The sequence below is a fragment of the Leptidea sinapis genome, chromosome 45 (assembly GCF_905404315.1).
Source record: "Leptidea sinapis chromosome 45, ilLepSina1.1, whole genome shotgun sequence".
Classification (NCBI taxonomy): Eukaryota; Metazoa; Arthropoda; class Insecta; order Lepidoptera; family Pieridae; genus Leptidea; species Leptidea sinapis.
Window position 1 is genome coordinate 1,777,537 of NC_066309.1, and position 15,247 is coordinate 1,792,783.

Genomic DNA, 15,247 nt, shown 5'->3' on the forward strand with positions numbered 1-15,247 from the left:
TGTTTTTTTTTAAAGTGATAACCCTCACTTCTAGGATTAATACACAAATAAAATTTGAAAAACAAAATTTTATGAATGATGCGGGATTAGAACCGACGACCTCCGACGTTCCGTGGCAGTGCTCTAACCAACTGAGCTAACCGTTCGAGTACCGCCTTTATTTGTGTAATATTTTTTTCATAAATTATTGTCCAAAATATACAAGGCATCATTCGTTTTTAGCTGAATTTTTACTTCTTTAGGAAAATTAAAAATAGCGGTCCTACAGTTTGTGTTTAAAAAATCCCAAATAAAACCCCTACTAACTCTCTTAGGAAAAATTATTATAACATTGGCAATTTTTTCAAAACCACATGCTCTTCCGAACCAAATAGCACCTGGTTCTAATATTTCGGGACTACCAGAAAAGGGTGAACTAAAAAGCATTTCTTGACTAATAAGGCCGGCACTACAATCGCATTTGTCAGCTAGAGACATAAGTTGTCAAATCTCATTTGCACAGTAATTTCACTAGCTACGGCGCCTTTCAGATCGATCCACAGTAATGCTTACATTACAACCAAAACGAATATTTACCTTGCTTGAACTTCTTCAAACATTCCCGTAGCTCGGATAAAATACGGGCAAATTAACGAGGTGTATACACCGCTGACACCCTTGGATTCCAACTCCAATTTCAAGGCTTCATCGAACCCGCAGGCCGCCGATTTCGATGCACAATAGTCAACTAGCTTGGGGACGCCCACGTGACCGGCCATCGAAGCAATTGTGACAATATGGCCATCGTTGCTCAGTATCATATCGGGCAAGAAGGCTTTGACTGTCTGAAAAGAAAAATTAAGCTTGGATAAGACACATTAAATAGAATGTAAAAGAATATAAGCATGATGGGGAAGACCCTTTACATAGATTAAAAATATCAAACTTAAATAAGCACACCAGAACCAAAGATATATCTATAACTATCAAGAAACTTAAACGGAAGTGGGATGGGCACAGAATTAGAGTGTCCTCTGAAAATGGAGCAATACATTAATGCAATGGTTAACAGATAACATGTGACACGGGAGTGGGTCAGGGATTGGAAATAATACTCCGCTTATAGGAACGAGTCTTTATTTGCGTTCACTTTTTCTGAACTTGCACTTTGCCGGTCTGCCGCTGTTCCTCTTGTGGGCGGCGGTACCTTCAACGCGTCACACCGCACCGAACACTAAGTCTCTTCTATCTTCTTCCTCTTGGAACACTTCCACTTTTCACTACTTCTTCTTCTTTACACTTTCGAGTCAGAACTAGAACTGCTGTGGGCCACGCTTAGTACGGCTTATATACCCCCGGATCCGTTCTATTTTCAAAATGATTCTCCCATTCCATCGTTAAATTTAAATTGCACTAGAAAATTCTTTTAACTATTTTTATCCTGCTTACACATTTTCCACCCCTTTTTTTCTGTTCGATTTGATCCTGAACTAACTAGAAATTTCCTTTAACTTCACAAAACCCAAAAAAATCCATACACTGGTAGGTGTATCGAACCCGGGTCTACAGCGTCTAAAGTAAACACTTTTCCACTGAGCTACGAGTAATGCTGACGGAGCTGTTGAAATTAACAATGTCTTGAAGTTTGACAACTCTCGTCTATACCTCGAAGGGTTGCTACGCAACACATGAAAAGAGAAACGGACCTTTCCAAAGTCGGGTGGATGAAATAAGAGTTGTAGGTGACACATAGACCAGAACTACAGGGGGTAGACATTTATGGAGGAAATTGGAAGAAGCCTTTTCCAACTAAACGCATACAGACAAGGTTGGTGAGGGAGTCTAAATTTTATTATTATACTTCCATAAAAATATACTAGGTTAAGTAAAATAATGTAAATCTTGTCTGAGTAAAGGCTTGTATTATTGTTATAATAAATACACTTATTTTTCAAAAAAATTCACCCTTTTGAAATCTCACATTGGTATAAGTAGTAACTCTTAAATGTTTTTTTTAAATGGCTCTGTCGTAAATCCTTCTACTCCTCAGCTGAATATCTAAGTTATCGGACATCCTGGTCTAGTACCATTGTGACTATTTTATAGCAATAGCAATGACAATACAATATTGTAAATTACAATAAAAATTTATAAAAAAAAGAATTCTGTGCGAGATTTTCTTGCGCCGCTTCTTCCCTCTCAGAGCGCCATTTGTTTCCGCAGCGGAAGTAGTATCTATACTCAAAATGATATCAAAAATATGTCAGTTCCTAACATATATACTTTTCAATCTCCGAGTAAACTTACTGGGCCATTTAAGATCATTTCACAATTAACAACACTAGAAATAAGGGACTGCTTGTAACTATTTCTAGTAGGCTTCATAAGATACAAAATAGCTTTAAGGGGGGTATACACTTTTATAATAAAGTCCCAGCAACTGTTCAGGCATTATGACTTTTTTATAGCAATAGCAATGACAGTACAATATTGAAAATTTTATCAAAGAGCGCAAAAAAAAATGGTGGGAGAGTTTCTTGCGCCGCTTCTTCTCTCGCAGAGCGCCATTTGTTTCCGAATCGGTAGTAGTATCTAGTATATTAGAGATGATTATTATTATTATGCCTTTTAACTGGAGCAGATAGCACCTAATGGCATTTACAACTTGCAATAATTATGTATGGATCGTTATGGTGATCATGAGATTGATATTTGTAGGAAAGTGAGAACTGTTTATGAATTTGAAAATTAAGATGACTTGGAAGTTCTTGGGTCTTTTGGTGGTGTAATGAATCAAATATAGATTAGCAGCAATATCAAATATTAATGATATAATAATAATAATAATAATATTGAGACACTTTTTACACAAATTATCTTGCCCCAAGTTAAGCATATATTGCCTGTATTATGGGTTACAAGACAATGATATATTTAATACAATATACTTTCTTAAACATACATAAATTCATATAAACATCCATGACTCGGAAACAAACATCCATATTCATCATATAAATGCTTGCACCTACAGGGATTCGAACCCGAAAATTCAATTCATATGGACCAACAGTTCCTTTCAAAGTTAAAAATTTAGGAAGAAACAAATAAATTTAAGAAGTGCTAGTGTCCTTGCAAAGAAACGCACTTCACGCACTCGTAATAAGAATATAAAAAGCTGCTACTAGCTGGCTACTTTAGTAGCTCATAGTCTTAGTCAACAAACTACTTCCTCTGTAGTATTATTTAATAAACATGCCTCTATTGGGCAAAATTGTAAAATAATCGACATACAAGCCCCTATTGGGGAATGTATTAGTACTAATGTACAAAAATATAACAATGAAGATTTTTCTTCAATTAATTTAAATTAAGTTATTTGACAAGGGAGGACAACTCTTGCAATATCATACAAAATAGGCAACATTCACGAAATATAAATGTTACTGCTATAGATAATCATAATATAAAGCTCATAAATATTGTTCACCAGAATATACAAGGTATCTCAAGTAAGGAATTAGAAATTGAACTGTTTTTGAGCTGCTGTAATATAGATATATTATGTATTACAGAACATTGGCGTAAGAGTCATCAGCTCCAGTTTAGTTTTAGAGAACATAAAGTAGTCAGTTCGTTTTGTAGAAGTAGGGCAATACATGGAGGTTCCCTAATTATTATTAATAATAGATTAAAATGTAAAAATAGAAGAGATATTGTTAATCTCTCTATAGAACAACTAATTGAGATAGCTTGTATAGAACTAGAGCAATTTATTATTGTAAGTGTATACCGCCCCCCCCACTGCATCATATGAACAATTCCAACATAGAATGGAGGAGGTACTATCAAAATTTAGCAAAACTAGCAAGTCAATTATAGTGTGTGGAGATTTTAATATAAACTTGCTTGAACCTTCGGCCAATTGTACTAGCCTTAAAAATTTATTTCAAAGTTTTAATTTGTTCAATGTATTTTGGGAACCTACTAGAATCACTTCTACAACAGCAACCTGTTTAGATAATATTTTTACAGATGTTACTATTACTAGTAAACTCATAATTAATAATCTTCAGTCCGACCATAGTGGGCAACTTATAAAAGTAAATACAAGATTGGACAATGTCAGACCAAAAAAGGTGACGATTATACCAGTTACGGGTAGCCGTCTTGAGAGGTTTAGAAATAATTTGGTAAATACAATACCATTTTTACACTGTGGCGAAACTGCTAATTTTCACTACAACTTAGTCTTCAATTCCTTCTGTGAGGAATTTGACAGGATTTTTACTCCAGTAACGGTGACAGTAAACAACAAACATAGTTTTAATGATTGGGCAACAATGGGTATCCACAAAAGTCGTAAACGCTTATATGACCTTTATTATGAGAAACATTACAATAATAGTGAAGAATTTAAAATATATGTAAAAAAATACTCCAAGCTCTTTAAAATAGTTTGTCATGAAGCGAAAACACGTTTCATTGCAGATAAAATTAAAAACAGTAATAATAAAGTAAAAGCGACTTGGAGTGTAATTAACAATGAAACTGGTAGATCGAATTGCCGTAACACCTCTATCTGTTTAAATATTAATAAACGCGTTATAAATTCGGAAATAGAAATTGCAAATGAATTTGATAAATACTTCTCCGAAATCCCGATTGTCACGACCAAATACCTTAACTCTTCGCCAAAAGCAGCATATGATATGCTTACATTACACGTACCAGTATCTTCTACTGACTTGAAATTTAAGTATGTTACAGGTAGCGATATAATAAAAATCTTCAAATTAATTAACCTAAAAAATACAAAAGACCTATGGGGCCATTCGACTAATATTGTTAAATACATACTTGACATTATAGCACCTGAATTAGCAATAATATTTAATGAATGCATAGATGAGGGTGTGTTCCCTGACCTCATGAAATACAGCAAAGTTATACCTTTGTTTAAATCGGGCAGTTCTTTTGACCCTGCTAATTTCAGACCTATTTCAGTGCTGCCTGTTTTTAGTAAAATTTTTGAAAAACTTTTGCTTCAACAGCTACAAATGCATTGTTGTAAATTAATGAACAAAAATCAGTTTGGTTTCACTAGGGGCTTATCAACAATTAATGCGGGTACTAGACTCATTGAGCACATCTTTGACGCCTGGGAAGAGTCACAGGATGCATTGGGCATTTTTGTGATTTGTCAAAAGCATTTGACTGCGTCCACCATGAAACTTTACTCCTAAAACTAAAGCATTATGGAGTGAAAAATAGAGCCCTAAATCTGTTAAAATCATATTTAAGCGAAAGAGTTCAGATAGTCGATGTAAATGGCAAACGGTCTTCGGGTAAACCTGTGGGAATAGGTGTTCCACAGGGTTCTATTCTCGGTCCTTTCTTGTTTCTTATATATATTAACGATCTACCGTTTGTGGTAGATGATAGCCATGAGATTGTATTGTTTGCTGATGATACTTCACTTATTTTTAAAGTGAAGCGACGTGCGGATATTGATGACGAGGTAATCAATGCACTCTCAAAGATAGTACGTTGGTTTGAGACGAATAATCTGCACTTAAACAGTAAAAAAACAAAGTGTTTACGGTTCATTACACCAAACACAGCGGAGGTACAAACCAACGTACTTATAAATGACCAGAGATTGGAACTTGTGGACACTACGGTCTTCTTGGGTATCACGTTAGATAAAAAGCTTCAGTGGGGTCCACATATTACCCATCTAGCAGATAGACTCAGCTCTGCGGCATATGCAGTTAGAAAGATTAGAGAGTACACGAATGTTGCGACCGCTAGATTAGTGTACTTTAGTTATTTTCACAGCATCATGACGTACGGTATATTACTATGGGGTCATGCTGCTGACATTGATATAGTGTTTGCACTGCAAAAGAGAGCTGTTCGTGCTGTATATCAGCTTGGTTATAGACAGTCTCTCAAAGAAAAATTTAAAGAAATAAATATTATGACTGTTTTTTGTCAGTACATTTATGAAAATTTAATATATGTTCACAAAAATCGTCACCTTTTTGCTCTTAATAGTGATTTTCATTATTATAACACTAGAAATAAGGATTGCTTGTAACTAATTCTAGTAGGCTTCATAAGATACATAATAGCTTTAAGGGTAAATGTATACACTTCTACAATAAAGTCCCAGCCACTGTTCAGGCATTATCTATAAATAAATTTAAATGTTTTATAAAGAAATGGCTCTGTCGTAAATCCTATTACTCCACTGCTGAATATCTAAATGATCGGACAGCCTGGGACTAGATTGTGATTATTTTATAGCGACTGTACAATATTGTATATTTTTATTGAAAAGAGCGCAGAAAAAAGAATGCTGGGAGAGTTTCTTGCGCCGCTTCTTCTCTCTCAGAGCGCCATTTGTTTCCGAAGCGGTAGTAGTATCTAGTAGTATAAGAAATGACATCAAAAAGAATTCTAAAGGAATCAATTTTGAGAAAATAAATGCCTTTTATGCCTTTAAAAGAAGATTAATTAGAAAAACATTACAATTTGATAAAGTTACTATAACTATTTTTTAATTGTTAAGCGTTATTTCAAATTGTAATTTATTCAGATTATTTACATATGACTTTACAATTAATACTTAAAACTCTTTATATAAAAATAATAAAATTTAACTTATATAGTTATAATTAATAAGAAAGTAACCATACTTACTACAGAGTAGGATTATAATGACATGACGCATGTTTTAAGCTCATAAAAGGTATTACAAATACTCGTGTCAAAGCAGTTTAACATTAAAGTTATTAGCAATCCTTTTGACATGTTGAAGGCAAAAAGGCATTTATTTTCTCAAAATTCCTTTAGAATTCTTTTTGATGTCCTTTCTAATATACTAGATGCTACCACCGTTTCGGAAACAAATGGCGCTCTGAGAGAGAAGCATTCAGCATTCTTTTTTTGCGCTCTTTTTAATAAAAATATACAATATTGTACTGTCATTGCTTTTGCTATAAAAAATCATAATCTAGTCCCAGGCTATACGATCACTTAGATATTCAGCTGTGGAGCAATAGGATTTAAGACAGCGCCATTTTTTAATAAATCATTTAAATTTATTTATAGATAATGCCTGAACAGTGGCTGGGACTTTATTATAAAAGACATTTACACTTAAAGCTATTATGTTTTGCAAAAATAATTTAATAAATTACAGACAGAGCTAAAAAGATTATCTTTTCAATAAAAACAGAGTTATATTAATATTTTAACAACAAAAATAATTCATATCTGTGGTAAGATCTGTTCTGATTTCATGTCAAATTGTTATTTTTGCAGAACAGTCATTTATCATAATTTTTTACTCATATAATATTTGAAGGTAGCTTACCTTGAAAACCAATAAGATCATTTTAATTATAAAATCTTTGTAGAGAGACAAAAATATTGTATTGTGTATTCATAAATTGAAATAGTATTAACGCAAGCATCGCATTTCCATGCAAAGACATTAATTATAGAGAATAGACCGACAATACAAATTATTTTTATAAAGTCCACGTCAACCAAATTTTGCGAGAGATATGTGCGTGGTGTACATGACGCGTTTAAAATAACCAATCACATCGCTTCCCGCCAAAAGCGGTATGATACAACTGTATAATATTATTCGAATAAGTTCTATGACAATAATTGTATTGTGTAATTGCTAAGAAGCAGCAACTCTCATGATTTGGTAGCATTATATTCGTTTTAATATTTATATTTATTTTGTAAACTAGGTAAGTCAATTGTATTCACAGGAATAGGTGATGTTACAGTGAGATTTGGTTTAAACTACTGTTCGGCACCACAAAACGGAACATCAATGAACGAATCATGACAAATTTATATTAATTTGTATTATTTGCAGTATCGGGTTGTCAGATTGTCTATAAAACAGAATGAAATGCAAAAAAAAAGGGTTCATACTAAAATATAAATAATAACGCTTTCTAAGAGTTCATACATACTTTCTTTTGCATCAGTTGATTGTTCTGGAAAGCTATGGAGATGCATATGGATTTATTTTTTTATGTGGTGTGCCAAGGTTTAAATATTCAATGTATAATTATCTATGCGAAGTCGGAGTGGATTGCTAGGATTGTCATAACAACTTAACATTAAACGACGTAAACCGGATTTGAGCTTGAACCTGATTCATATACTACCGGTTTAAATCGGTCTTTACGATATGCTTGAAGCCGAAATATTTACTGATTAAGCTGCGGTTAAAATATTTGTAGCTTAAAATAGTCATGTCGAGTCATAATTAGAGGATATTAAAAATAACGATATAAAATTTCGATAAATAAAAATTCGGATTTAAAACGTCACAGTATCAGGTTATTTATCGGTTTATACAAAAAAAATGTACGGTTTAAAACGTTTTAGTTTAAAAAGTTTAAATACTTGGAATATAATAAAATACTCAATTAGAGTGTAGGTACAGTTAGCGGGTTCCTACTTACCCACCATGTTTTTTTTATGAAAATAAGGCACGAGACGATCAGGACGTTCAGTGATGGTAATTGATAACGCCCTGCCCATTACAATGCAGTGAAGCTCAGGATTCTTGAGAAACCCAAAAATTCTGAGTAGAGAGACATTACACATTATACCAATGGGAGACTCCTTTGCCCGGATGCCGGCTAGATTATGGGTAACACAACGGTGCTGTGAAGCAGTAATGTGTAAGTATTACTGTGTTTCGGTGTGAAGGGTGCCGTAGCTAGTGAAATTACTGGGCAAATGAGACTTAACATCTTATGTCTCAAGGTGACGAGCGCAGTTGTAGTGCCGTTCTGAATTATTGGGTTTTTCAATAATCTTGAGCGGCGCTGCATTGTAATAGGCAAGGTGTATCAATTACCATCAGCTAAACGTCCTGCTCGTCTCGTCCCGTATTTTCATAAAAAAAAACATTAGAAGTTTATTATTAAACCACTTTAGTCTTGCTAAAAACTGACCATTATAAAGTGACGTGGTAATTAATACAAGTATTTTAATACCAACATTATGGCAAGGGTCAACCGGTTCAGGTTCAACAAACCGCTTTATACAGTAAAATATAAGAAACTGTTTGTTGTTTGAAAGAAAAATATTGTAATTAGTTTTACAGTGTGGTATATTTTTGAAAATTTTGTTTCGGCGATGGCATGTGTTTAAATCGAGAAAATTCACTTAACTCGCGACACAGGGAACCCTAGTGTGAGGCCAGAATACTTGTGAAAATAAAGTCACTTACTTTGCACCACTGTATACTTTGTAACAGATATTTTATAACAACTATGTAACTAATATAGTACCCCAATAAATTATTCTATTCTAAATATTCGCGACATAACTCTTATGATTTTCGATGCGGCTTAAGCCAACAACAAAATTGCCAGAAACTTCATCTCTTTACTCTCTGTTTTCCTGGTACAGTGAAATGAGACAAAATCGATTAATATATCATAAACATAATATGTGGCATTATTATTGAGAAACTAGGGACTAACAGTATGACCTAAGTTCTGTCGACTATCGATCGGCCCATTTATATAATCAACCATAATCCAAAATTCTCGATAATAGGACATACAATTTATTGTAATACAGGTAATATCGCCCGAACCGTACCGAGCACGACGCCAGACCAATTAGTGCGAGGCCGAGCTTGGTCCGACCATGTGTTAAGGCTGTATAAGTGAATTTGCTAGAAACTGTCATAACCATAATGTTAACACCAGGAGTAGACATAAACTTATAATGCGGGGCGATGTTTATCCTTTTACAACAAGATCCCAGAAAATGTTCAAAACAAAAGTATTACATTATTCAAAAGAATTGTTAAAAAACGTTTGTGTGGTAAAGGTTACTATAACATAAATGACTTTCTTGATGATACCAAACATTGGGAATGGAGTGACCACCCTCAGGCTATTAAATAATAAGTTTAATTGTACAATATTACTTTGTAAACATAGTTTTATGAGAAAAAAATTGCCCGCTGATTTTGTTGCGCCCATTCTATTCAGGTCTGAGGCATTCGTTTTGGAATGGGTATCGAGGATCAGACCACGGACCACTATCACAAAGCCCAATATAAATGATAATTAATATTATAAATGCATGCATCTACGTAAATTATTTAATGTCATTCAAGGGGATTAGCGCTGTAAGTTGTAATGTAGGTTCCTCCTAGTTCAGCTCCAAAAACTTAAAAATTTTATGTACATAGTAACATACTATACTTTGTTCATTGTATTTATTTGTTTATAAATTACAATAAGAACTTTTTGTAAAACAAATAAATTATTTATATTTAAATAAAAGAATATATAAATTAATAATTCGTTAACGAGAAAATAAACTTTGTATAAGTATATCTAAGTACAATAAATAGGAAAGTTTCATGTAAAAGTTTAAGATCGAGTTCCTCCTTATGAAACTATGTAGGACCACTCTCGTAGAGTTTACAGTCTGTGTTTCATATTCATAAAGTATTGGTTTTAATTTTATTATGTTTAAAAATATTTGAAGTAATAGAAACTTACCCAGAAGTGAGCGAGGATGTTGACATCAAACGTCCTCTGGATGAGATGGTCCGGAGTGTCCAGTAAATATTGACCAGAGACCACACCGGCGTTGTTTATGAGAAGTGAAACCTATAAATATAATAATAAATTGATACATATCAATAAAATTCAAGTGTGTAACATGAAAATAATATCAAATTCATGTGAATATTTGCGTGTCATTAGTGTGTCGTAATTATGAACGATAACGAGACACGTAAGAATAATAGAAAATAAATTTTGAAATAACACCCTTTCATATTTATTTAGGAATGCTTGTGAAGCACTTATGCTAGAAAACAAATTTTAAAAATGACATCTTTTCAAATTCGCAATAAATGAAAGTCCATGAAAATGGAAATAAAACCATCTAAAATGGTCATATTGTCGCGTAAACGAGATCTACGCAGGCGACAGTTTTCGTGCTCGACTGGAGAGGAGGAGCGGGTAAAAATTAATTTAATAACTATAGGATTTTAATCGAAAACCTATGACCCGTACGTTGGGTTGTCCTCTCTTCCTTAAAAAAACAAAAATCAGGTTATCTGTGGTACCTACTTGAAAAGAAACATATCCAATATCATTTTTATGTGTGACATTTGAACTTTTATAATTAAATTATTCGTTTAAATCTTTTATAAGGGCTGTTTTAAAGATTATTTTTGAGAAAAGTTTATAGTATCTTGGTATAAATTAGCACAATGTTTAAGCAATATATCTAGGTAATTTGTATTTATTGTTGTTTTTTACATCGTTATTTCATGGTAAATACCTAAAACATTGATTTTGCAAAAGAGTTTTTCCCGCTTCTCCTCCGGTAATTCGTTTAAAAATAATAATAGTGACACCTCTTGTTTAATGGAATAGCTGGACAAACGTTTGTTCTCATGCAACACCAGAGATGTCTTTTATATTGAGTGGGCTTTCGCTCCGAGATTAAAAAAAAGAATAATCATCATGAGAGTTTGTTTAAATTTATAACAAACTGTCGGTGTCGGTTTTTAAGTGAATTAATTGTATTTAATAAATTATTAAATGCATATGTATGTTCGTTGTTTAGTAATTTTGTGCATACCTTAAAGTTATTTATGTAAATTGCAACAGTTTTAATAGTTATCTTTTTGGGTATGTTTTTTTTTATGGAATAGGAGGACAAACGAGCGTACGGGTCACCTGGTGTTAAGTGATCACCGCCGCCCACATTCTCTTGCAACACCAGAGGAATCACAAGAGCGTTGCCGGCCTTTAAGGAAGATGTACGCGCTTTTTTTGAAGGTACCCATGTCGTATCGTCCCGGAAATGCCGCACAAGGAAGTTCATTCCACAGCTTCGTAGTACGAGGAAGAAAGCTCCTTGAAAACCGCACTGTGGAGGACCGCCACACATCTAGATGGTGGGGATGATTGGATATTATTGCGAAAATTCCTGCAACAAAAAACAGATTTGCAAATCGCCAGTACAGCAAGCTCTCAGCCATGCTTTATAATAGGGTTAACAAGGAAATATATATCCATTCAAAACCACTTTATGAATGTAAAAAAATGCTAGTAAGTTGGATAAATTCACTCACTTATACAGAAACTGAAGTACTTTTAACACAATCATAATATTAATTTAACATTCATTCATTTGATCACAAACACACATTGACTCACACCCACTTCATAATACCTCTCACACCTTACTTATCACTCACAACACACCCAATGCACACACCTTATTTCTTACTATACATACTTTTTAGATATACTTCTTAGTAGTTAGAGATTGATTGTCTGTAAGTAATGTAATAAATATTAATAAGCTATGAAAGAGCGGAGTCTTCTAACACAGGCGCTATAGTGCTTAAAAGGAGGCTCCAATCATGAATATTGATTAATGTACATACTTGATAAAGAAAATAAACATTTTGTATTTTTTGTTTTTTGTATATCCTAACTTGTGGCGTGTCGCGCGAAGGTGGAATATGTAAAATTATGGATCTAGTTGGTACGCCCAAATAAATAAATCACAAAAATTTTGCCAGCCTTTGAGAAACTATACAGACATATTGGCCTGAACTTTCTGAACGCGGCAAATGGGAGTAGGTTTGTACGTGCAAGAAACTCAGAGATAAAACTCATATAAAAAAGGTACTATTTACCAGCTAGTGGTGGCGGTGGACCTTTTTATTATTTTTATAATTAAGAAACCAGTTCATCAAGGTATCTATCACTAGAGGTAAAATAAAAACAGTCTAGCTTGGAAATGATGTTAACAAATATAACGTGAAAAACTTTTAAGATGATGCATTTTCATTACTTTTAAGATTCGAGGGCAATGATCGAGTTCTTGTCATACTTCCGTGTTGGTTCCCAGGTAAATGAACTTGAAAGTGTTGTTGTAAAGAAACATTATTTGTTCGTGTTTTGTTTTGAATTCAAGTTATATAATAAGTTTTAATTTTACACCTTAAAGGTACCTAATACCGCAATTAATTGAAATTAACGATTATCACACAATCTATCTTGAATATACAGGCTGTAATCGTTAAGTATGACCAGGCGAGGAAAAGGAATCAAATCACATGACAAATAAAACTTTGGAAATAAAAAATAATTTGTGAGTGTGTTGTTAGCATGTATAAATGCGATACATACAAAAATATACATATTTATTTCAAATGAAGAAAAAAAAACTAATTTAAATGAAACAAAAAATATCAGTGAATGTTTTTTTTTAATAAAACAATAAATTCACCGAATCCATACAAAAATAACCATAAAAAATTAGATTTTTGATAGTGATATTCAAATATTTTTTCTGTTAAAACGCAGTTGTTTCAAATTATTTTAACCATCAAATAACGCTAGATTGGTAGGCCTAAATCTAAAAAACTTTCGATTTCAAACTTTAAAAAATAAAAATATTAGAAATTCACTTACGGAGACTTACGGAAAAGTCTTTTTTGACGCACAGTTTGACAGTTTTACCGTGACATTATTTTATTAAAAAGAACAGCGAATAACGAAATAATATTATTGATTGATGATTGAATATCTATAAATTATTTCTTTTAATTTACGAAAAATATTTGAGATTTTGCTTTGACATTTTGTATATTATAATATACATTTGTATAGGTGAAATGAAGGGCACCGGTCACCAGCTATTGTTACAAGTCTGATATTCAGTAAGTTTGAGATAATTATGAGAAATTGTTCCATAAATGATAACCCACAATTATCAAACACTAACAAGTCGATAAGTGAATGCAGTTTAGTTGTTATTTCCAATATTTCTTCATTTTTTCGTAAAACGTTTTATCATAGATATCTATATATGAGACGTCGCTTCATTATTATTCACGGGGAATGTCCCGAAGAGATGTTTGACCAACTCCATATCTCTATGATTCAAAAGACAAATAGCATCAAAAATGTATATCCTCTTTTTAGTTTATTGTGTATGTGCAAAATTTCCTGTGTACTTTGTTACGTATAAGCGAGAAGTTGTCATTAGCTTTTTGTTTTTTAAGATTGTAGTTTAACTTTCAATATAAGGCTGTTGGTCTTCCGTGGTTGAAAAAAAAAACAATCAATATGGTTACAGTAATAATATTCCGTTCGAAAACATTTTTAAGACTAGTATGTAAATAGGAAATCTTACGATAGCATAGTATTTTTTTTTGCAATGAATACACTGATATATGAAGCACGTACATCTTCATAAATAGCTGGCAACACACTTGTGAATCCTCCGATCACATCCAAAACTAAAATTCTTTCAAATTAATGCTTTCCAAACACTATTTCAAATACTGACCTGTATAAATACCACTGGACAGGCTGTTCAATGTTTTTGACAGCAAATTTTTTGTGCCTATTCGAAGCGCCATTCGCGAGCGTCCAGAGAACTAATTTTGACGTATAATACAAATGGCTGCGAAGGAACGTACAAACTCTGAAGTATTTTTGGATTTTGAATTAATTTCGTTTTTTTTGTTTTCCGTGTTATTTATACTTCAAGAATCAACGTAATAAAGTACACATTTTTTTTGTAAGTAGTTTCCACACAGCTAACTATCTATCGAAGTTTGCTGAGGTTGTCATCACTAGTTTTAGTACCGCAGACTCTCGCTACATGGCCAACAGCACCAAAATGGCGCTTATCAAACAGGCACAAAAGTACTTTGACAGCCGCCAGTCCAGTGGTATATAGTAGAGGTCTGTGATTTCAAAAGTATAACAGATGTTATGTACTGTCAGTGCGTATATTAATATCAATTTGAAGTTTTTGTATTTAGTAATTTTTGCATTGCTTGCAAGTACAAAAACGACAGAATCTGTAAATTTTTTAAATTTGTATTTTTGTATTCGTCGACATTCCTTTATCACTAACAATCCATTTTCAGAAAAAATATCCATTATACAGAAACATCGACTCTACAGTTTTTTATAGTAAGATATAACTATGGTCGCTAGTGACATAAACAAATAAAACGCAATAATTATAAAAACATTGATTGATTGTCAATGTAAGTTGTTTTTATGATTTATTCAAACTAAGTTTTTGTAACATTGAACTTGACTGAGGTACGTATTATTTTAACTAAATCTTTATAATTTTTTATAGCAATCAATATTTAAATATATATTTATAATTATGAGTTATTTTTGTTTTGTCATACAAA

General features: G+C 32.8%; 1 protein-coding gene across 2 annotated transcripts in view; it reads right to left on the reverse strand.

Moving 5' to 3' along the window:
- Positions 1-15,247, reverse strand: part of LOC126977502 (estradiol 17-beta-dehydrogenase 11-like) — a 90,762-nt gene that overhangs the window by 11,938 nt on the left and 63,577 nt on the right. For both annotated transcript variants that reach the window (XR_007732217.1, XM_050826349.1), the window contains exons 4-5: positions 10,554-10,664; positions 577-824 (exon numbers count right to left, since the gene is read on the reverse strand). Coding sequence is in view for 1 of the 2 variants with exons in the window: in XM_050826349.1 (XP_050682306.1) it covers positions 577-824; positions 10,554-10,664 (359 nt within the window). In the remaining variant the exon portion in view is untranslated. The remainder of the gene's footprint in view (positions 1-576; positions 825-10,553; positions 10,665-15,247) is intronic.